The following is a 24,223-nucleotide window of genomic DNA, read 5'->3' as shown; positions in this document are numbered from 1 at the left end:
AAGAAACTCTTAGGTTAGCCTTTAAAACAAAAGTATTTCTGCTCACCCAGAGCAAGAGCTGTACACAGGGCAAGGAAGGGAAGGCAGCAGCAAGATGGAGAGGGGTTCTCAAGTCCCGATGAGGAGCAAGAGGATTGTTCACAGCATCACCAGCATGGGGCAGTAAAGCTGTTAGCCTCTTAACGTCTCCTCGACAAACACAGTCTACAATCTAGAGAAAAGATGTACGTAAAAAATAAATATTCCTGTACTATATATATAGTTCTTGGATGAACCATAAACACACCATTCAAGAAAGTCAACCCATCCACTGTACAAGCATTAATATTAACCTGTTCATGTAGAGAGATGCCAGGCTGTGGGTGTGCCAGAAACTCTTTTGCTTCATACTTGGCTCTAATCCAACGCTCCTTGTCCTCTCGACTGGATCTAGGGCTAGGCTTTGTTTGACCTCTTAAATGAGCTTCCCATATGCTATTCCCAACTTCATTACCAAGTGACATCATCACCGAAACAGGACCAGGTCTAGAAAGAAAATGTGATGATAAAGCTAGAGCTTCTTAAAGTTGACTATAAAACTAGCCACAGTTCAGTTTATACACATCTGAGTTTTCTTTGATTTTATCTTAGTTCTTGTTATTATTGCTTTTCCTTTCATATCAGTGGGGAAGTGGAATAAGAATCTTTCCTCCTTAAGCCATGCGTATTGTAAAAGTCAACTAAAATGCCGGGAACAATGGGCTAGTAACTCCTTTTCCCGTACTGCCTACTTAAAAGAAAAAGAAAACCATCAAAGTGGGATGTTTGAATGTGTGTGGATGTTGTGCGAATGAGAGAGATGATTGTGGATGAGAAGAAGCTGGACGTCCTGGCTTTCAGTGAAACTGGGTGGGAGAGCTTCACTGGAGAGAAATAAATGGTATTAGATCAGGGGTTTCAAATAAAGCTAAAGGAGTAGCAATAATGTTGAAAGATAAGTTATGGCAGGAAAAGAGGGAATATAAATGTATAAAGTCAAGGATTATGTGGTGTAAAATAAGAGTTGGATGTGAAAAGTGGGTTAAGTAAGCATTTATGCACCTGGAGAGGAGAGAGAACTTGTGGTTGGGGATTTCAATGTTAAATTGTGGAGGGAGTAGTAGGTAAATTTGGGGTGCCAGGGGTAAATGAAAATTGGGAGCCTTTGAGTTATGTGTAGAAAGAGGTTTGGCAATAATGCATATTTTATGAAAAAAGAGGATAAGTATACAAGGTATGATATAGCACATAATGAAAGTAGTTTGTTAGATTATGTATTGCTGGATTAAAGGTTGATTGGTAGGCTTCAGGATGTACATGTTTATAGAGGGGCAACTGATATATCGAATCATTAACTGTAGCTACAACTAAATAGAGCAAGAGGTAGATGGGACAAAAGGAAAATGGCAACGGTAAGCAAGAGAGGTGAAGGTGTATAAATTAAGGGAGGAGGAAGTTAGGGTAAGAGAAACAACTATTGGCAGAAAGGTGGGCTAGTGCCAGTATGAGTAGTGAAGGGGGTGAGAGTGGTTGAAGAGGGCTGGAACAGTTTAAAAAATGCAGTATTAGAAGTTTGTGGCTATAGGAGGATGGGTGCAGGAGGAGAAGTGAAGAGAGTGGTGAGAGTGCAAAAAGGGGAGCAGATGATTAAGTGGGAGAGGCACTGTCAAGAAATTTTGATGAAAATAAGAAAAAATTTGGGAGCAAGATAAACAAGTTATGAAAGCCTAGGAAAAGAATGGATTTTCAGTTAAGAACAGAGTAGGGGAGCTGGAGGTATTGGGCAGATGGCAGGAATATTTTGAAGAACTTTTAAATGTCCATGAAGAAAGTAAGGCGGTAATTTCATGCACTGGCCAGGGAGGTATAACATCTTTTAGGAGTGAAGAAGAGCAGGACATAAGTGTAAGGGAGGTGCCTGAGGTATTACATAGAATGAAAGGGGGTAAAGGGATATAGTGTTGGAGTGGTTGGTATTTTTGTTTAGTATATGTATGAAAGAGGGGAAGGTACATAGGGACTGGCAGAGAACATGTATAGTTCCTTTATATAAAGGAAAAGAGGACAAAAGAAATTGTAAAAATTATAGAGGAACAAGTTTACTGAGTATACCAGAAGTGTAAGGTAGGGTTATTGAAAGAATTAGAGGCAAGACAGAATGTAGGATTGCGGGTGAGTAGGGGATGTGTAGATCAAGTGTTTACATTGAAGCATATACATGAACAGTATTTAGATAAAGGTAGGGAAGTTTTCATTGCATTTATGGATTTAGCAAAGGCATATGATAGGGGAGCAATGTGGCAGATGTTGCAAGTATATGGAATAGGTAGTAAGTTACTAAATGCTGTAGAGAGTTTTAGGTTAGGGTGTGTAGAAGAGAGGGAGACTACTACTCAGTAAAAGTAGGTCTTGGACAGGGATGTGTAATGTCACCATGGTTGTTTAATATATTTATAGATGGGGTTGTAAAAGAAGCAAATGCTAGGGTGTTGGGGAGGAATTAAATTATGGGGAATCAAATACAAAATGGGAATTGACACAGTTACTTTTTGCTGATGACACTGTGCTTATGGGAGATTCTAAAGAAAAATTGCAAAGGTTGGTGGACGAGTTTGGGAGTGTGTGTAAAGGTAGAAAGTTGAAAGTGAACATAGAAAAAGAGTAAGGTGATGAGGGTATCAAATGATATAAAGAAAAATTGGATATCAAATTGGAGACGAGGGGTATGGAAGAAGTGAATGTTTTCAGATATTTGGAAGTTGACGTGTCAGTGGATGGATTTATGAAGGATGAGGTTAACCATAGAATTGACGAATGAAAAATGGCGAGTGGTACATTGAGGTATATGTGGAGGCAAAGAAGGGAATGTATAAAAGTATAGTGGTACCAACACTCTTATATGGGTGTGAAGCTTGGGTTGTAAATGCTGCAGCGAGGAGACATTGTAGATATCCTGTCTAAGGGCAATGTGTGGTGTAAATAAAAGTATTAGTCAGAGGGCTGAAAAGGTGGTTTGGTCATTTAGAGAGAATGGCTCAAAGTAGAATGACATGGAGAGCATATAAATCTGTAGGGGAAAGAAGGTGGGGAAGGGGGTCATCGAGGTTTTGTGGGCAAGGGACTTGAACTTCCAGCAAGCATGCGTGAGCGTGTAGATAGGAGTGAATGGATTCAGGGAAACCAGTTATTTTTATATAGCCGGACTCGCATACTGGAAATGGGAAGTACAATGCCTGCACTTTAAAGGAGGGGTATGTTAAAGATGCTTCTAAACTGTTGTATCTGGGTGCCTCTGCAAAGACAGTGATTATGTGTGAGACGAAAGTATTTTCTTTTTGGGTCACCCTGCTTTGGTGGGAGATGGTTGACTTATTGGAAAATATATATATATATATATTGGTGGTTGGGGATTTCAATGCTAAAGTGGGTAAAAATGTTATGGAGGGAGTAGCAGGTAAATTTGGGGTGCCAGGGGTAAATGTAAATGGGGAGCCTTTAATTGAGCTATGTGTAGAAAGAAATTTGGTAATAAGTAATACATATTTTATGAAAAAGAGGATAAATAAATATACAAGGTATGATGTAGCACGTAATGAAAGTAGTTTGTTAGATTATGTATTGGTGGATAAAAGGTTGATGGGTAGGCTCCAGGATGTACATGTTTATAGAGGGGCAACTGATATATCGGATCATTATTTAGTTGTAGCTACAGTTAGAGTAAGAGGTAGATGGGAAAAGAGGAAGGTGGCAACAACAAGTAAGAGGGAGGTGAAAGTGTATAAACTAAGGGAGGAGGAAGTTCGGGCGAGATATAAGCGACTATTGGCAGAAAGGTGGGCTAGTGCAAAGATGAGTAGTGGGGGGGTTGAAGAGGGTTGGAATAGTTTTAAAAATGCAGCATTAGAATGTGGGGCAGAAGTTTGTGGTTATAGGAGGGTGGGGGCAGGAGGAAAGAGGAGTGATTGGTGGAATGATGAAGTAAAGGGTGTGATAAAAGAGAAAAAGGTAGCTTACGAGAGGTTTTTACAAAGCAGAAGTGTTATAAGAAGAGCAGAGTATATGGAGAGTAAAAGAAAGGTGAAGAGAGTGGTGAGAGAGTGCAAAAGGAGAGCAGATGGAAGAGTGGGAGAGGCACTGTCAAGAAATTTTAATGAAAATAAGAAAAAATTTTGGAGTGAGTTAAACAAGTTAAGAAAGCCTAGGGAAAGTATGGATTTGTCAGTTAAAAACAGAGTAGGGGAGTTAGTAGATGGGGAGAGGGAGGTATTAGGTAGATGGCGAGAATATTTTGAGGAACTTTTAAATGTTAAGGAAGAAAGGGAGGTGGTAATTTCATGCACTGGCCAGGGAGGTATACCATCTTTTAGGAGTGAAGAAGAGCAGAATGTAAGTGTGGTGGAGGTACGTGAGGCATTACGTAGAATGAAAGGGGGTAAAGCAGCTGGAACTGATGGGATCATGACAGAAATGTTAAAAGCAGGGGGGGATATAGTGTTGGAGTGGTTGGTACTTTTGTTTAATAAATGTATGAAAGAGGGGAAGGTACCTAGGGATTGGCGGAGAGCATGTATAGTCCCTTTATATAAAGGGAAAGGGGACAAAAGAGATTGTAAAAATTATAGAGGAATAAGTTTACTGAGTATACCAGGAAAAGTATACGGTAGGGTTATAATTGAAAGAATTAGAGGCAAGACAGAATGTAGAATTGCGGACGAGCAAGGAGGCTTCAGAGTGGGTAGGGGATGTGTAGATCAAGTGTTTACATTGAAGCATATATGTGAACAGTATTTAGATAAAGGTAGGGAAGTTTTTATTGCATTTATGGATTTAGAAAAGGCATATTATAGAGTGGATAGAGGAGCAATGTGGCAGATGTTGCAAGTATATGGAATAGGTGGTAAGTTACTAAATGCTGTAAAGAGCTTTTATGAGGATAGTGAGGCTCAGGTTAGGGTGTGTAGAAGAGAGGGAGAATACTTCCCGGTAAAAGTAGGTCTTAGACAGGGATGTGTAATGTCACCATGGTTGTTTAATATATTTATAGATGGGGTTGTAAAAGAAGTAAATGCTAGGGTGTTCGGGAGAGGGGTGGGATTAAATTATGGGGAATCAAATTCAAAATGGGAATTGATACAGTTACTTTTTGTTGATGATACTGTGCTTATGGGAGATTCTAAAGAAAAATTGCAAAGGTTAGTGGATGAGTTTGAGAATGTGTGTAAAGGTAGAAAGTTGAAAGTGAACATAGAAAAGAGTAAGGTGATGAGGGTATCAAATGATTTAGATAAAGAAAAATTGGATATCAAATTGGGGAGGAGGAGTATGGAAGAAGTGAATGTTTTCAGATACTTGGGAGTTGACGTGTCGGCGGATGGATTTATGAAGGATGAGGTTAATCATAGAATTGATGAGGGAAAAAAGGTGAGTGGTGCGTTGAGGTATATGTGGAGTCAAAAAACGTTATCTATGGAGGCAAAGAAGGGAATGTATGAAAGTATAGTAGTACCAACACTCTTATATGGATGTGAAGCTTGGGTGGTAAATGCAGCAGCGAGGAGACGGTTGGAGGCAGTGGAGATGTCCTGTCTAAGGGCAATGTGTGGTGTAAATATTATGCTGGAAATTAGGAGAAGGTGTAGAGTTAATAAAAGCATTAGTCAGAGGGCAGAAGAGGGGTTGTTGAGGTGGTTTGGTCATTTAGAGAGAATGGATCAAAGTAGAATGACATGGAAAGCATATAAATCTATAGGGGAAGGAAAGAGGGGTAGGGGTTGTCCTCGAAAGGGTTGGAAAGAGGAGGTAAAGGAGGTTTTGTGGGTGAGGGGCTTGGACTTCCAGCAAGCGTGCATGAGCGTGTTAGATAGGAGTGAATGGAGACGAATGATACTTGGGACCTGACGATCTGTTGGAGTGTGAGCAGGGTAATATTTAGCGAAGGGATTCAGGGAAACCGGTTATTTTCATATAGTCGGACTTGAGTCCTGGAAATGGGAAGTACAATGCCTGCACTTTAAAGGAGGGGTTTGGGATATTGGCAGTTTGGAGGGATATGTTGTGTATCTCTATACATATATGCTTCTAAACTGTTGTATTCTGAGCACCTCTGCAAAAGCAGTGATAATGTGTGAGTGTGGTGAAAGTGTTGAATGATGATGAAAGTATTTTCTTTTTGGGGATTTTCTTTCTTTTGTCACCCTGCCTCGGTGGGAGACGACCGACTTGTTGAAAAAAAAAAAAAACTTATGTATGTCACTAAAGGAAAAAAAATGACTATTTTTTTTTTTTTAAACAGGAGGGTTTCAACCTAAAGGAATAATACAGCACTTTGAAAATGGGATATAATCAGGTTTCAGGATAGGGAGGGTAATTCAAATTCCTTTGATCAAAAGACCTTCAATGGTATCATGGTCTTTCAATGCCACTGTCATTACAGCTTCCTTCAAAGAGTTTCCTGACATGTTACCTCTCACCATTTGGCATTTACCAATGACTATCCAGCCTTCCATTTTTTTCAACAATTATTTAAACTTCCTACTTGAATATTATATATAAACCCTAAAATTTTCCCATACGTTTATCAATGCAAGGCTGCTATTTTTTTTCCCCCATCTACTGTAATGGATGCCTCCCATTCCCAACAGGATTTGTTCCTCCTACAAGGGTCCAGTTTAAGGGACAGATTCATGCAATGTGTTTTCTTTCAAATTAGTGGTTGCCAAAAGTATACAATGTAAGCTGTAACAAAAGATTGTATTGTACAGTACTTGCTGGTCAATGTATAGTGCATAAAGCTATACATAATGATGCTTTTAATCAGACTATGTTCTCATATACAGTAAACCTCAAGGAAAGGCTATACATCTGCAACTCAAATGTTTATCAAAAAGTTCAACTTAAGATAAACTACTATTAAAATCTTCTCTAGAGAAGGGCTTTTGATCTAAGAAACTGAATCTGTTCTCACTCTAAAGATTGAACCTGATGGCTTCCTATTTCCAAGGTTTCTTATGACCCCTTAGGGTTTATAATTTCCCCCATTATATTAAAATAATTTCATGTGTATGCTCTCATTTCTCAATGAATTACTTATTAAAGGAAAAAGTGCTCTACATAAGAGATCTGTACTTACGGCCATTCATCCAGGTCAAGTGACCTCACTTTTGATATGTGAGATCCTAAATTTCTGTGGATGCCTGAGCATTCTATGCACATTAATACTCCAAGGTTGATACTGGCCCACTCCGGATCTATAAGTAATATATTAACAATTATGTAGGCAACCTGCAAATAAATTATGAAGAGTTCTATCTCCAAATTCTTTGCTAATTTTTTATTTTATGAAAATGAAGGTATCACTGCTGTAAAGGTCTAACCCAAATTTAAGGTCTTGCTGTACTTACTCGGAGCATCACAATCAACACAGTTCAAATTTCCTGGGACTTGATTTTTTATAGTAGATATTGTTTGTGGGTCAATTGGATGTGCTTGCCGTGTCTTGCTCTTGTTGGACTCGTTACCTTGAAGTGAGCTAAGAATCTGCTGCTCAATGACTGTTACCCACTCGTCTCTCTCTTCCTGACTTCCTGCTTCAAAATGCCATTGCTTGTTGTCCAGTGACACCAGACTAAACTCATAGCCATCAGAATCTAATATATGAAATCAATACGTCAGTAAGAAATAATGAAATTATGTACTTGAATGCAATACTGTACAAATATTTACTCTAAGCACATGAAAGGGATACAAAATTAACTATTATTTTCAGAAAAGGAATTCTTGCAAAAATTTTCATAAGAGAAACTTCCTTCAATGGTGCTGTTCCTGGATACTGGAAAGCGCAATAGTTTGCCCTCTCAGGATCTTTATATGTCCCTTTTTTTCTATTTTCTAGTATCTTTGAAAGTCACTTACTTCCTTAGTAGGTCATTATTATTATTATTATTTTAACAAAATTATGAAAAAATGGTATACCCAAAATGACTTGATGTATGGTTATAAGGCTTAATAAAAATACTATAGTTAAGCATTTGTGAGTTACTTGGCACACCAGATTTTTGAACAAAATATTTAACTACACTACAAGTGGCCATTTTAATAGAATCCATCTAGCAATTTCTATGATAGTAATGTCTAAAATAAAACAAACTACCTCAGGAATAAATAATTTTTCAATTGGTATTCACAAGTAACAAATTACAGAACAATTATTTTATTCAAGGGGAAGTGCTAAACCTCTAGGGGTTATAAGTGCCTGGTGAATGGAAGTCAATCACTCCAATTCTTTGGATCAAGCCCTGTCCAGATTCCTTCTCTTACCCCTTGAAGAAAAAAAGGCAAAATGAAAAACAAGTCAAGGATAGCTCCTCACACGAGATGCTTTGATAATTGTAATGGGCTTTTTGACCCAAGGAAGCAGACCTATCCTCATCCTTGGATCTAATCGGATTGCCTCCTATTCACAATGCATTGTATGACCCCTTCAAGTTTAGCTCTTCCCCTTAACAATAAAAAGTCAATAATGGAATATTCACTGCAAGAGCAATGTATTACAACTCATGTATTATTATTACTACTACTAAACATATAATTTACACTGAACATTTTATATTCTTTAACTATATGATTACAGACATTTATCTACAAACATTCTTGAATAAATTTTTTTTTTGCATTATTTCCAGTTATCAATCATTATCCTTACTAATATTGGTATTAATATAATGATTACCATACAAGTTATGACAAATGTTAAATTTTATATTACAGTAACCCCTTGATATAAGAAATATTAATATAAAGGGCAAAATCTACTGGAAAATTGTACTTTTAATGCATTTATCTTTAATGTTTATTGCAATATAAGGGTAAACTGTATGTTCTTTCTTTCAACAAACTGGCTATATCCCACCAAAGCAGGGTGGCCTAAAAAGTTTATCTTTTTAACTCTAGTAATGTATACAGGTGAAGAAGTTACTAGCCCCTTGCTCCCAGCATTTTAATCGCCTCTTACGACACGCATGACTTACAGAGGAAGAATTCTGTTCCACTTCCCCATGGAGATAAACTGTATGTTATTTTTATTTTATTATCACACCGGCCGATTCCCACCAAGGCAGGGTGGCCCGAAAAAGAAAAACTTTCACCATCATTCACTCCATCACTGTCTTGCCAGAAGGGTGCTTTACACTACAGTTTTTAAACTGCAACATTAACACCCCTCCTTCAGAGTGCAGGCACTGTACTTCCCATCTCCAGGACTCAAGTCCGGCCTGCCGGTTTCCCTGAATCCCTTCATAAATGTTACTTTGCTCACACTCCAACAGCACGTCAAGTATTAAAAACCATTTGTCTCCATTCACTCCTATCAAACACGCTCACGCATGCCTGCTGGAAGTCCAAGCCCCTCGCACACAAAACCTCCTTTACCCCCTCCCTCCAACCCTTCCTAGGCCGACCCCTACCCCGCCTTCCTTCCACTACAGACTGATACACTCTTGAAGTCATTCTGTTTCGCTCCATTCTCTCTACATGTCCGAACCACCTCAACAACCCTTCCTCAGCCCTCTGGACAACAGTTTTGGTAATCCCGCACCTCCTCCTAACTTCCAAACTACGAATTCTCTGCATTATATTCACACCACACATTGCCCTCAGACATGACATCTCCACTGCCTCCAGCCTTCTCCTCGCTGCAACATTCATCACCCACGCTTCACACCCATATAAGAGCGTTGGTAAAACTATACTCTCATACATTCCCCTCTTTGCCTCCAAGGACAAAGTTCTTTGTCTCCACAGACTCCTAAGTGCACCACTCACTCTTTTTCCCTCATCAATTCTATGATTCACCTCATCTTTCATAGACCCATCCGCTGACACGTCCACTCCCAAATATCTGAATACGTTCACCTCCTCCATACTCTCTCCCTCCAATCTGATATTCAATCTTTCATCACCTAATCTTTTTGTTATCCTCATAACCTTACTCTTTCCTGTATTCACCTTTAATTTTCTTCTTTTGCACACCCTACCAAATTCATCCACCAATCTCTGCAACTTCTCTTCAGAATCTCCCAAGAGCACAGTGTCATCAGCAAAGAGCAGCTGTGACAACTCCCACTTTGTGTGTGATTCTTTATCTTTTAACTCCACGCCTCTTGCCAAGACCCTCGCATTTACTTCTCTTACAACCCCATCTATAAATATATTAAACAACCACGGTGACATCACACATCCTTGTCTAAGGCCTACTTTTACTGGGAAAAAATTTCCCTCTTTCCTACATACTCTAACTTGAGCCTCACTATCCTCGTAAAAACTCTTCACTGCTTTCAGTAACCTACCTCCTACACCATACACTTGCAACATCTGCCACATTGCCCCCCTATCCACCCTGTCATACGCCTTTTCCAAATCCATAAATGCCACAAAGACCTCTTTAGCCTTATCTAAATACTGTTCACTTATATGTTTCACTGTAAACACCTGGTCCACACACCCCCTACCTTTCCTAAAGCCTCCTTGTTCATCTGCTATCCTATTCTCCGTCTTACTCTTAATTCTTTCAATTATAACTCTACCATACACTTTACCAGGTACACTCAACAGACTTATCCCCCTATAATTTTTGCACTCTCTTTTATCCCCTTTGCCTTTATACAAAGGAACTATGCATGCTCTCTGCCAATCCCTAGGTACCTTACCCTCTTCCATACATTTATTAAACAATTGCACCAACCACTCCAAAACTATATCCCCACCTGCTTTTAACATTTCTATCTTTATCCCATCAATCCCGGCTGCCTTACCCCCTTTCATTTTACCTACTGCCTCACGAACTTCCCCCACACTCACAACTGGCTCTTCCTCACTCCTACAAGATGTTATTCCTCCTTGCCCTATACACGAAATCACAGCTTCCCTATCTTCATCAACATTTAACAATTCCTCAAAATATTCCTTCCATCTTCCCAATACCTCTAACTCTCCATTTAATAACTCTCCTCTCCTATTTTTAACTGACAAATCCATTTGTTCTCTAGGCTTTCTTAACTTGTTAATCTCACTCCAAAACTTTTTCTTATTTTCAACAAAATTTGTTGATAACATCTCACCCACTCTCTCATTTGCTCTCTTTTTACATTGCTTCACCACTCTCTTAACCTCTCTCTTTTTCTCCATATACTCTTCCCTCCTTGCATCACTTCTACTTTGTAAAAAAACTTCTCATATGCTAACTTTTTCTCCCTTACTACTCTCTTTACATCATCATTCCACCAATCGCTCCTCTTCCCTCCTGCACCCACTTTCCTGTAACCACAAACTTCTGCTGAACACTCTAACACTACATTTTTAAACCTACCCCATACCTCTTCGACCCCATTGCCTATGCTCTCATTAGCCCATCTATCCTCCAATAGCTGTTTATATCTTACCCTAACTGCCTCCTCTTTTAGTTTATAAACCTTCACCTCTCTCTTCCCTGATGCTTCTATTCTCCTTGTATCCCATCTACCTTTTACTCTCAGTGTAGCTACAACTAGAAAGTGATCTGATATATCTGTGGCCCCTCTATAAACATGTACATCCTGAAGTCTACTCAACAGTCTTTTATCTACCAATACATAATCCAACAAACTACTGTCATTTCGCCCTACATCATATCGTGTATACTTATTTATCCTCTTTTTCTTAAAATATGTATTACCTATAACTAAACCCCTTTCTATACAAAGTTCAATCAAAGGGCTCCCATTATCATTTACACCTGGCACCCCAAACTTACCTACCACACCCTCTCTAAAAGTTTCTCCTACTTTAGCATTCAAGTCCCCTACCACAATTACTCTCTCACTTGGTTCAAAGGCTCCTATACATTCACTTAACATCTCCCAAAATCTCTCTCTCTCCTCTGCATTCCTCTCTTCTCCAGGTGCATACACGCTTATTATGACCCACTTCTCGCATCCAACCTTTACTTTAATCCACATAATTCTTGAATTTACACATTCATATTCTCTTTTCTCCTTCCATAACTGATCATTTAACATTACTGCTACCCCTTCCTTTGCTCTAACTCTCTCAGATACTCCAGATTTAATCCCATTTATTTCCCCCCACTGAAACTCTCCTACCCCCTTTAGCTTTGTTTCGCTTAGGGCCAGGACATCCAACTTCTTTTCATTCATAACATCAGCAATCATCTGTTTCTTGTCATCCGCACTACATCCACGCACATTTAAGCAACCCAGTTTTATAAAGTTTTTCTTCTTCTCTTTTTTAGTAATTGTATACAGGAGAAGGGGTTACTAGCCCATATATTAGTCCTATATTAAGTATGCAGTGGAGTATTGGTTTTAACATTTTGATCTAATCCTTTCACTACTTTGACACTGAAATTAAAGTGTTGATAGTGTTGTGATTTTTCAGAATACAATTATTTTTTCTTCTGCAATGGTACAGAGACTCTACTTTTGAAGATAACACAAAAAAATTAAAAATTTTATAGAAACCTTATAGAATTATGCATGCGTAAAGTTAGCAACCTGGACGCAATTTACACATTGGCAATTTTGCCCACTTTGTGTCTTATTTTAAACCAATTCTATTACTCAATTTGACAAAAGTCCTAGCTGTTCCACTGGTAGTTTACTGTTCTAATGATTGAGCACAAGAAACTGTCCATTCAACTATTAAACAAACCTACGGAGTGCACAGAAGTCAGTAATTTGGCCAATATTACACAAAATTCAACAAATTCCAATTTGAAAAGTCTGAAGAAAATATTGTAGGTAATCCAGTCACAAAAGCAACGTTTGTTCATTAACCCTTTAACTCTGTCTGACGTACTAGTACACGTGGTGATACTGTGTCCAGCATACTAGTACACACCATATTTTGTACCCACAAATCTGCCATCTGCCAATATTTTTTACCTCAGGACAACTCTTTGGGTCTTCTTCCATCTATTTATACATTTGAAAAAATCTAAGGCCAGCAAGGTCCACACAATGTATCATGGTTAACTACTCAGGGGATGACTATGTCTGACATACTAGAATGCCTCACTAGCAAAAGTAAACAAAGGAACCATGAGCTGTTGTTCCACCATCAGTTTCCCTACCAGCAAACAGGGTGTGCAAGTAGTTCAAAGATGACTTATTCAGTCCAAATTTATCACAGTTTCATGATACTGTCAGTGGAATTCAGCCACAAAACACCAGGTATATAACCCAGAGTTTCTCAACTCTCTGAGCCCGGCCATGGGCCAGGTTCATCTGGTGCTTGCCTGGTCAACCAGGCTGTTGCTGCTGGAGGCCCACTGCCCCACATATCCATCACAGCCTGGTTGATCTGGCACCTGGTGAAGATACTTGTCCAGTTCTACACTTGTTCCAGCCATGTCTCTGATATCTTCTGGCAAGATGTTGAATAGTCTGGGACCCCAAATGTTGATACAGTGTTCCCTTATTGTCCCCATCACACTCCTGGTCATCACTGGGTTTATTTTACACTTCCTCCCATATCTCTCACTCCAGTATGTTATGGCAGCATGCAGATTTGGGACCAGTCCCTCGAGTACTTTCCAGGTACGTATATATTATCATGTATCTCTCCTCCGCTCCAATGAGCACATGTTCAAGACTTGAAGGTGTTCCCAGTAGTTTAGGTGCTTTACTGGCTCAATGTGAGCTGTAAACGATCTTTGTATGTGTTCCAGCTCCGATATTTCTCCTGCTTTGAATGGGGCCGTCAGCACTGAGCAATATTCTAAGTGAGGGAGCACTAGCGATTTGAAGTGTGTCACCATTGGCATTATTTCCCTTGTTTTGAAAGTTCTCAATACTAGCCCAGTCATCTTCCTGGCTGTAGTGATCTTTGTCTTGGTATGGTCTTTAAAAGAAAGGTCAGCTGACATAATTATTCCCAGGTCTTTTATGTGTTCCTTACATTCTATTTGGTGACCCACTTCAGTTTTGTATATAGTGTTCCTTTTGAGTTCTTCATTCTTTCCATACCTAAGCAGCTAGAACTTATCACCATTGAATGCCATGTTCTCTACTGCCCACTGGGAAATTCTGCTTATGTCTTCCTGTACTTTTTCAGTGTCCTCTACCGTAGTGACTTTCATGCTTTAGTGTCATCTGCAAATGATGATACAAAAGTGTGCCGGGTCTTTTTATCTGTCTGCTATGAGGATGTGAAGTCAAACAATGTGAATAATTTCCATGTTCTGATGAATATTATACTCTAAAATAATTACAATATTATAGGTATTCATTATACATAGCCTTAGAAGACCAAAACAGTACAAAAAATAAAATAATTACAGTGGACCCTCGAATTTCGTAATTAATCCATTCCAGAGTGTGATGAAAGTTGAAATTTAGAAATGGCGAAACCACTTTCCCCATAAATGAAATAATGTAAATCCAATTAATCCGTTTACATTAAACATAGATTTACATACAGAAAACAGTGAAACATCACACTTACCTTTATTGAAGACTGTTGTTAGTGTATGGAAGACAGGAGGAGGGGAGAGGATGGAGAAGTTACACTATTGTTTGGAAGGGGAATCCCCTCCCATAAAGACCCTTAGGTACCAAGTCCTTATCCAGGGTTACGAGGATCAGCTTGAGAGTCGCTGGACTCCTGTTGCTCAAAAAAAAATTTCCAGATAGCTCTGTTTCTGGCATGTCTTTAAAATTTGCCTCAAATGGGACAAGACACTGTCATTGTACATGTTGCCAACACGGCTTGCAAAAGCTTTGTCAGGGTGATGTTCCTCCATAAACGTTTGCACTTCACTCCACTTTGCTCAAATGTCCTTAAGCTGTGAAGAAGGCACCTTCTTCCATCTGTCTTCCTCCTCCTCTGAAGCAATTTCCACAGCTGTGGTCTGTTGCTGTTGCAGATGAAGCTCTTGCAGCTCTTCAGTGGTTAGCTCTTCACTGTGGTCCTCCACCAACTCTTCCACATCCTCGCCACTCACATCCAACCCCATGGAATTCCCCAATGCCACAATTGATTGCACAACAGGTGTAGGGTCAACAGGGTTAGCCTCAAACCCTTTAAAATCTTTGTCAAGCACACAATCTGGCCACAATTTTCTCCAAGCAGAGTTCATAGTCCTGGAAGTCACTCCCTGCCAAGCCTTATCTATAAGGCCTATGCAATGGAGGATACTGAAGTGATCTTTCCTGAACTCTCTTAGGGTCACTTGAGTGTCCGAGGTCACATCAAAGCACCTTTGAAACAATGCTGTGGTGTACAGTTTTCTGAAGTTTGAAATGATCTGCTGGTCCATGGGAGTGGTATAAGGGGGCAAGAACGTCACTGTAATGAAACTAAACTCCACCATTTTGCCATCCAAGTCTGGAGGATGAGCAGCAGCATTGTCCATTACCAGGAGGCACTTGAGGGGCAATTTTTTTTCCAGGAAGTATTCCTTCACACTCGGGCCAAACACTTCATTGAACCAATCAAGGAAAGTTTCCCTTGTGGCCCATGCCTTACTGTTAGCCTTCCACATCACACACAATTTGCTCTTGGTGACACTGCATTTTTTGAACACTCTGGAATTTTCATAGTGATACACCAGTAAAGGCTTCACTTTGAAATTCCCACCAGCATTACCACAGAACATGAGAGTTAGCCTGACTTTCATAGGCTTGTGTCCTGGGAGTGTCGTTTCCTCCTGCATGATGTAGGTCCTCTTTGGCATTTTCTTCTGAGAGATGCCCGTTTCGTCACAATTGAACACTTGTTGTGGGACGAATCCTTCAGCCTCTACATAGTCCTTGAATTAATCCACAAATTTTTCAGCCACAAATTTCTCAGAACTGGCAGCCTTGCCATGCCTTACCATACTATGTATGCCACTATACTTCTTAAATCTCTCAAACCAGCCTTTGCTTGCCTTAAATTCACTAATATCAGCACTCGTTCCAGGCATTTTCTTTACAAGATCAGCATGTAACTGCCTTGCCTTTTCAGAAATTATTGACTGCATAACACTATCTCCTGCTAACTGTTTTTGGTTGATCCACACCAACAACAAATTCTCAACACCTTCAAGTATTTGCGATCTCTTTTTTGTGAGCATATCTACCCCTTTCGCAACAACAGCTTCCTTGATTTCCTTTTTCTTCACCACAATGAAAGAGATGGTTGTATGGGGCTTCCCATACATCCTGGCAGTAGTGTACTCTATATTAAAATAAACAGTAGAGGAAATCAGCTCTAATATACATTATTTAGGTATGAATACTGGTCAGAGAACCCGTCGTAAATCCAAGGCGTCGGTAAACAAGTACGTCACTAAGTGAGGAGAGGCTGTATACCATATATATAACCCAGTAAAGTCAATCAATATTACCTATTTACATGTTCTGAGGAGTATTACATTCTGAATCAATTGTAATATTACAAGTATTCCTTGTATATAGCCTTCTAAGATCATAATAGTACAAAAAAAAATAAAAATAAAAACCAGTCATATTGTATATATACCGATTATTCCAAGTGAAGCAATGTTTGAAGTGCTAAAACATCTTGAAACACTTTTTTTTTTTTTTTTAACAAGTCGGCTGTCTCCCACCGAGGCAGGGTGACCCAAAAAGAAAGAAAATCCCCCCCCCCCCAACAAAAAAACACTCACCATCATTCAACACTTTCACCTCGCTCACACATAATCACTGTTTTTGCAGAGGTGCTCAGAACACAACAGTTTAGAAGCATATACATATAAAGACACACAACATATCCCTCCAAACTGCTAATATCCCGAACCCCTCCTTTAGAGTGCAGGCATTGTACTTCCCAATTCCAGGGCTCAAGTCTGGCTATATAAAACTATGAGATTAAGACACATATGCAACATCTGGGTATCTTTATTGTAGACGTTTCGCCATCCAGTGGCTTTATCAATACAAATTCTAGGACATAACTTGAAGACAGTAGAACTATGTACAGAAGATGAGGTAATCAGTCCCTCAACCTAGGAGTAGGTGCGAAGAGCACCATAGTCGTGGAGATTCTGAAGCAGAAGACAGGATCCTGGCGCTTATATAGTAACGTCAGGTGTAGCAGACGAGGGCATATTCACTGGTAGGCGGGATTCCCCAGTGGAAGTAGGTCCTTCCCAAAGAGATGGGTTAGTTGTAGTAGTAGTTGTCGTAGCCGTGAAGGTTATGTACATGTCCTCAGAATTAAGATTCCATGATGTTGCAGTGTCTGACAAGTTGTGTACGAATGGTATATAATACCGACAAGATGAGATTAAGACACATATGCAACATCTGGGTATCTTTATTGTAGACGTTTCGCCATCCAGTGGCTTTATCAATACAAATTCTAGGACATAACCTTCATGGCTACGACAACTACTACTACAACTAACCCATCTCTTTGGGAAGGACCTACTTCCACTGGGGAATCCCGCCTACCAGTGAATATGCCCTCGTCTGCTACACCTGACGTTTCTATATAAGCGCCAGGATCCTGTCTTCTGCTTCAGAATCTCCACGACTATGGTGCTCTTCGCACCTACTCCTAGGTTGAGGGACTGATTACCTCATCTTCTGTACATAGTTCTACTGTCTTCAAGTTATGTCCTAGAATTGGTATTGATAAAGCCACTGGATGGCGAAACGTCTACAATAAAGATACCTAGATGTTGCATATGTGTCTTAATCTCATCTTGTCGGTATTATATACCATTCATATATAAAAATAACCGGTTTCCCTGAATCCCTTCACTAAATATTGCCCTGCTCACACTCCAACAGATCGTCAGGTCCCAAATACCATTAGTCTCCATTCGCTCCTATTGAACACGCTCATGTACGCCTGCTGGAAGTCCAAGCCCCTTGTCCACAAAACCTCCCTTACCCCCTTCCAACCTTTACGAGGACGACCCCTACCCCGCCTTCCTTCCCCTACAGATTTATATGCTCTCCATGTCATTCTACTTTGATCCATTCTCTCTAAATGATTAAACCACCTCAACAACCTCTCTTCAGCCCTCTGACTAATACTTTTATTCACTCCACACCTCGTAATTTCCACACTCCGAATTTTCTGCATAATATTTACACCACACATTGCCCTTAGACAGGACATCTCCACTGCCTCCAACCGCCTCCTCGCTGCTGCATTCACAACCCAAGCTTCACACTCATATAGGTGTTGGTACTACTCTACTATCATACATTCCCTTCTTTGCCTCCATAGATAACGTTTTTTGTCTCCACATATACCTCAACGCACCACTCACCTTTTTTCCCCTCATCAATTCTATGATTAACCTCATCCTTCATAAATCCATCCACTGACACGTCAACTCCCAAGTATCTGAAAACATTCACTTCTTCCATGCTCCTCCTCCCCAATTTGATATCAAATTTTTCTGAATATCACATAAACAAACAAAGCACGTATTACTATATTTCTCAGATTAATAAAATATAAACAAGAATGACTGGTCATTGTGTCAGCCATTCCAATAACTGAAACAGATCTAGAAAAAATATATAAAACTGACTGAGGAAGGGGAGGGCCTACCCTTCCTCAAGAAAATCACCAAAAATCAAATACAGTGGACCCTCAACCAATGAAGGCATCGTCTAACGATAAAATCAACTAACGAAGCGTTTTAGTGTGAAAATTTTGGCTTGGCCAACGATGAAAAACTCCAACATGATTCGTCCTGAACCTGTCCATCCAGCCTGAGCACCTCAGCTGCCTTGATATCATTGTTTACAAGCCAGGATGGATGGTCCCACGCATACATTCGATACATTTTATATTATTCCACTGTTTTTAGTGCTTGTAACTGCTAAATAAGCCACCATGGGCCCAAAGCTTCTAGTGCCAACCCTGTGGTAAAAAGGGTGAGAAATACTATCGAAATACTATCATACCACGGTCAGCTGCTGCTGCATCACCGTCAGTTGCTCCTGTACCACGGTCAGCTTCTGCTGCACCACAGTCAGCTGTTGCTCCACCACCATCAGCTGTACTACTCGAAGATGTGGAGTGTGTGTTGTTGGTGTGGCTTAACGAGAAACAATTACTGAGAAACAATTAACCCAAGAAAGTCAGTGCGTCATCAAGGACTGTCTAACTTATTTCCATTGGGGTCCTTAATCTTGTCCCCCAGGATGCAACCCACACCAGTTGACTAACACTCAGGTGAACAGAAAAAAATGCCTGGAACTAGTGCTCAAATTGGCGAATTTAAGGCCAGCAAAGGTTGATTTGAGTGGCGAAGCTGAAAAATTCTAACCCCAACAAGTGTTCAATTGTGACAAAACAGGTCTGTTCTGGATGAAAATGCCAAACAGGACCTACATTACTCAGGAGGAAAAGGCACTCAGGACACAAGCCCATGAAAGACAGACTAACTCATGTTTTGTTGTAATGCTAGTGGGGATTGCAAAGTGAAGCCTTTATTCACGTATCACTCTGAAAATCCCAGTGTTCAAGGAAAAACTGTCTTATCACTCTCAATACTCTTCAATAAAGGCAAGTGTCATTTTAACATTTATTTATGTAGTTATTGTGCATGTCTCATTGTTTTCTTTGTAGGGAAATGTATATTTCATGAAAAAAAAAAATTTTTAATACTTTCGGATGTCTGGAACGGATTAATTGGATTTCCATTATTTCTTATGGGGTAAATTAATTTGACTAACAATAATTTCGTCTAATGATAAGTTCTCTGGAAGGGATTAATATCGTTTGTTGAGGGTCTACTGTATTTCTGTTACTTTGAATCCTGCTTCAAGCTAATTCCAGTTCTGAAATTGCCCAAAATATTCTCTTTCACTAGTTTGTTTTACATTCTACTAACTGATACCCAGAAACAGCCAACAAAACCCTAGAAAACACCTCAAAGTTGTTATTTTAAACCAAACTAGGTCAGAGGCTTGCTTTTCCCATCATGCACTGTGTGATGCAGGATTATTTCTATACAGTGCACACTTGCTTCATAGACCCATTCTTTCATGTCTAGGCCAAAATTTACTGCTCACATCATATTTGCGGGTGCTGTTGTTAAAATGTAGATCTATGTGAGCAACACTGGCATCAATAATGTAGATCTACATACGAGACAGTGAAAGGGTTAATGGACACTAATAATCCTCCCTATTAGTTGTGAAGAAAAAGATTCAATACCATGAATGAGCAATACACAAATAACCTACACATTATATGGACCATTATATAATGAAGCTCTGATTAAAAAGTTTTTAGCACATAAAAAAATGGAGGTCAACACACTGTTTCGGGTGTTCAAGAGTAACCGACAGATTTTCCTAACTACAACTGAGGCCTCATAAATGTATCCCGCATCCTTTATCATTAATGCGTTTGCTGAAGGAAATCTATTCTTTTCATACAGAATAGAGGAGGCCTCCAAACTTTCTACAGCATATATATAAATTCAGAATATCTACCTGGTAAATATATCTTCTGTGGGAAAGAAAACATGATCAATCTTACCTTCACATTCTGCATTTTTGTTTCCACTACTCTTCATTCTTCTGTGTCTCTTTTTCACATTTGGTGTCTCAATTTTAGATGAAATGCTGGCAGCATCCAGACCATTGACTCCCGCTGGATCATGAAGGGTTTCATAGGACATCAGTGTTACCTATAATATAAAGCGATACTAATATGAAGCAAGTGACGATGAAAGTTTTTTTTTTTTTTTGGGTCACCCTACCTTGGTGGGAGATGGTGTTAAAATATATTTTAATATTAGAAGAAAAGGATTTAAAATTTATTACTATTTCTTCATTTTGGTTTAAAATTTATCAAATTAAGAAAATTAATGCAAAAAAGCTTCTGACACCAGCTTCTTACTGGGAATTATCCTCCAAGGTTGTGATAATGATACAATAGCCACAAAGTAGCCTTACCTACTTCTGATAATGCCAGTTTATTTACCTAATATGCATTTATATGCATACAAACATCACAGTTCCAATAAACTGATAACCAACATCCTTACTCATCCTTTAAAGTGCATGAACCCTGATAAATTAGACATGTGCAACTCTTGGGTATTTTTATTGAGGAAACGTTTCGCCACACAGCGGCTTCATCAGTCCATACAAAGGAGAATCTTGAAGAACAGGAGGAGAATGAGGTAATCAGTCCCTCAACCTTGAGTCGATATGGTCAGTCCATCAATCTTGAATAGAATACACCTGCTGCACCTCTCCTGCCTACAGTTTATAAGCTGCTTCTCCGCACATATGCCGTATTCTATTCAAGATTGATGGACTGACCACATCGACTCAAGGTTGAGGGACTGATTACCTCATTCTCCTCCTGTTCAAGATTCTCCTTTGTATGGACTGATGAAGCCACTGTGTGGTGAAATGTTTTCTCAATAATTGTACCCAAGAGTTGCATGTGTCTAATTTATCAACGTGTCGGTTCTCTGAACCATTCATCTACTATCCTGTCGGACACTGCAACTTCTTGGGATCTTAATACTTGGGAATTCTTCACTTGCCTAACCCTTGGGCATGACCTACTTCCACACTGAACAAATGTGACACCACCTATGACTGCTGCACCTCTCCTGCCTACGGTTTATAAGCTGCTTCTCTGCACACATGCCGTATTCTATTCAAGATTGATGGACTGACCACATCGACTCAAGGTTGAGGGACTGATTACCTCATTCTCCTCCTGTTCAAGATTCTCCTTTGTATGGACTGATGAAGCCACTGTGTGGCAAAACGTTTCCTCAATAAAGATACCCAAGAGTTGCATGTGTCTAATTTATCAACGTGTCGGTTCTCTGAACCATTCATCTACTATGCATGAACCCTTTCAGAACTCAAGTTCAGCTTCTCAGTTTCCCTAAATTTCTTTCCCAAAGAAACCACTTGTCTTTGCTTACTTCAATATATCACACTAACACAAGTTTGCTAAATGCTCAATCCCCTCCTATCTCTCCGAACCTTCCCATACTCCCCTCAATTCTCTTGTTGAAGCCAAGAGCACTTGTCCAGAGTCACTTATCCAGGACTAGGACACACATTACAATACTGGAATTTGTCACAAATAAACATTATTTTAGTTCTCGTGGCTCTTAGGATTTTTTTTTATTTTCTCAGTTAAATTTCATGCTTAATTTCATACTGTCCAGAAACGATATGAAGTTGGGGTTGGGAAAACTTACAAGATACATATGCATATTACCAACAGTACTCAAGAAAAAAAAATAAAAAAAGGTGTGCCATAACCTTTTATTATGAAATTTCTCTTTATTGAGAGCATTATTAAGTCAGTGCCTTCATAAGCTCTACAGAGTGAAACATTGCCATAATGTTTGTTCTGCACCTGTCTATGCTTCAAAGTAGATTAAATTACAGTACAGCACTAATTTTTATCCTCTATTTTGATTTGCAATAAGCAAAAAAAAAAAAATGAAGGATGAATGTATACCATCCTTATTTATAAGAATGATTTAAAAACTCTTACCTTATCTTTATTTGACTGTATTGGACCTCCAAGTGAAGATCTACCAGCTAGAGGTGGTCCTGGAGTGCCGCTGGAAGTAATATTAAGAGTGTGCATCTCCGAAGCAAGAGGATCACCACCACCACTTCCAGCCACAACCTTGGATCCTCTTGGCTTCATTCCAGGGACTTTGACTGTGGTATACTGAAGTGAAATTTCTTTCCCATGTATATCTTCCATATAATCCTGTATTACAAAAAAAAAAAAAATGAATCACGAGAAAATATACATTATCACTATAATACAGTACAGCCTCTCCTCATTTAACGACGAAGTTCCGATCCTACGACCTCGTCGGTAAACAAATTCGTCAGTAAATGAGGAGCATACTATAATGGTAGGGGGTTTGTGTCAACCATCTTTGATACTGTTTTAATGCCATCTTTGCACCATTTATAGCATTTCTGGTATATTTTTAAATGTTTACACAGTAGTGTACTGTATATTGTAATAAACAGAATAGAGGAAATCAGTTCTAATATATACATTATTTAGGTATGAATACTGGTCAGAGAGCCTGTTGTAAGTCCGAGTCGTCGGTAAACGAGTACGTTGCTAAGTGAGGAGAGGCTGTACTTAAAACTATAAATTCACATGTATTTAATAGTAGTGTAATTTGTTGCTAAGGAATACAGTATACATCTATAATTTGATTTCCATTTTACCATATAGACAAGGCAAAAAAAAAAAAAAAAAAACTCACATGTAAACTGGGATGATAGGTTAGTCTACCATTGTCACATAATGTAACATATTTCTTTTTCCAGTCTTTATTGAGAGCCTTGTTGGATTTCTTATATAAATAACCTTGTTTTATTGGGATGGCACGACCACTTCCTACTTCTCCATTTTTACTCTTTTCCTTCTCATCACTTTTCTTTGAAGGAGTGAAGAGATTGGACTTTCTCCGACTTTTCCGAGATGTAGTTGGTGTAGAGCTTGGAGTAGGGAGATCCTTGTTATCTCTTGGTGTAGGTATGGAGTCAGTGATAATAGGAGCTGGGGTGGAAGTTGGTGGAGGTGGAGGCGCCATGAAGGCTGCAGTGGTGACAGCGCCTGGTGCACTCACACGCTTAAAACCATCGTCACGGAAAGAATCTGTTCTTGTCATCGCAGTTAACTCTGCTCCACTTCCATGACTACTCCTTAGCGTACCATCCTGAGGAGATATTGAATATTTGAACTAATCATCCAGCAGACATAAATATAATAGATTCCCAACAAGTGCTATATACACATTAAATAATATATTTTTTCAGCACACTGGCCCTGTCTCACCAAGGAAGGGCAACCCAAAACAGAAATTTTCACCATCATTCACACCATCACTGTGTTGCCAGGGTCATGCAGATACAACAGTTCAGATGTCCCTCCAAACAGTAAATATCACAAACCCCTCCTTTAAGTGCAGGCATTGTACTTCCCACCTCCACTTTCCCTGAATCTCTTCACGAAATATTGCCTTGCTCACACTACTACTAACAATAATAATACACTGTATATATTTTTTATTAATACTGTTTGCCAGGATTATATTAAAGTTTTTAATACATGTGCAGGTAATTAAGCATTGCTGATCCACTCTGATACAATTCAAAAACCAATTTTTTTTCTTTTTTTTTATAAATTCTGAGATCCACACAAACACTAAGCACAC

General features: G+C 39.3%; 1 protein-coding gene across 3 annotated transcripts in view; it reads right to left on the bottom strand.

Moving 5' to 3' along the window:
* Window positions 1-24,223, bottom strand: part of CenG1A (Centaurin gamma 1A) — a 675,383-nt gene that overhangs the window by 2,676 nt on the left and 648,484 nt on the right. For all 3 annotated transcript variants that reach the window (XM_053797287.2, XM_053797288.2, XM_053797289.2), the window contains 7 exons: window positions 23,270-23,725; window positions 22,528-22,752; window positions 20,530-20,680; window positions 7,419-7,664; window positions 7,148-7,265; window positions 333-525; window positions 47-211 (listed from right to left, as the gene is read on the bottom strand). In XM_053797287.2, the coding sequence (XP_053653262.1) occupies window positions 47-211; window positions 333-525; window positions 7,148-7,265; window positions 7,419-7,664; window positions 20,530-20,680; window positions 22,528-22,752; window positions 23,270-23,725 (1,554 nt within the window). The remainder of the gene's footprint in view (window positions 1-46; window positions 212-332; window positions 526-7,147; window positions 7,266-7,418; window positions 7,665-20,529; window positions 20,681-22,527; window positions 22,753-23,269; window positions 23,726-24,223) is intronic.

This window comes from Cherax quadricarinatus, chromosome 82 (genome assembly GCF_038502225.1).
Source record: "Cherax quadricarinatus isolate ZL_2023a chromosome 82, ASM3850222v1, whole genome shotgun sequence".
Taxonomy (NCBI): domain Eukaryota; kingdom Metazoa; phylum Arthropoda; class Malacostraca; order Decapoda; family Parastacidae; genus Cherax; species Cherax quadricarinatus.
Note: the sequence above shows the minus strand (reverse complement) of the source record. Positions and strands in the feature narration are given on the sequence as shown.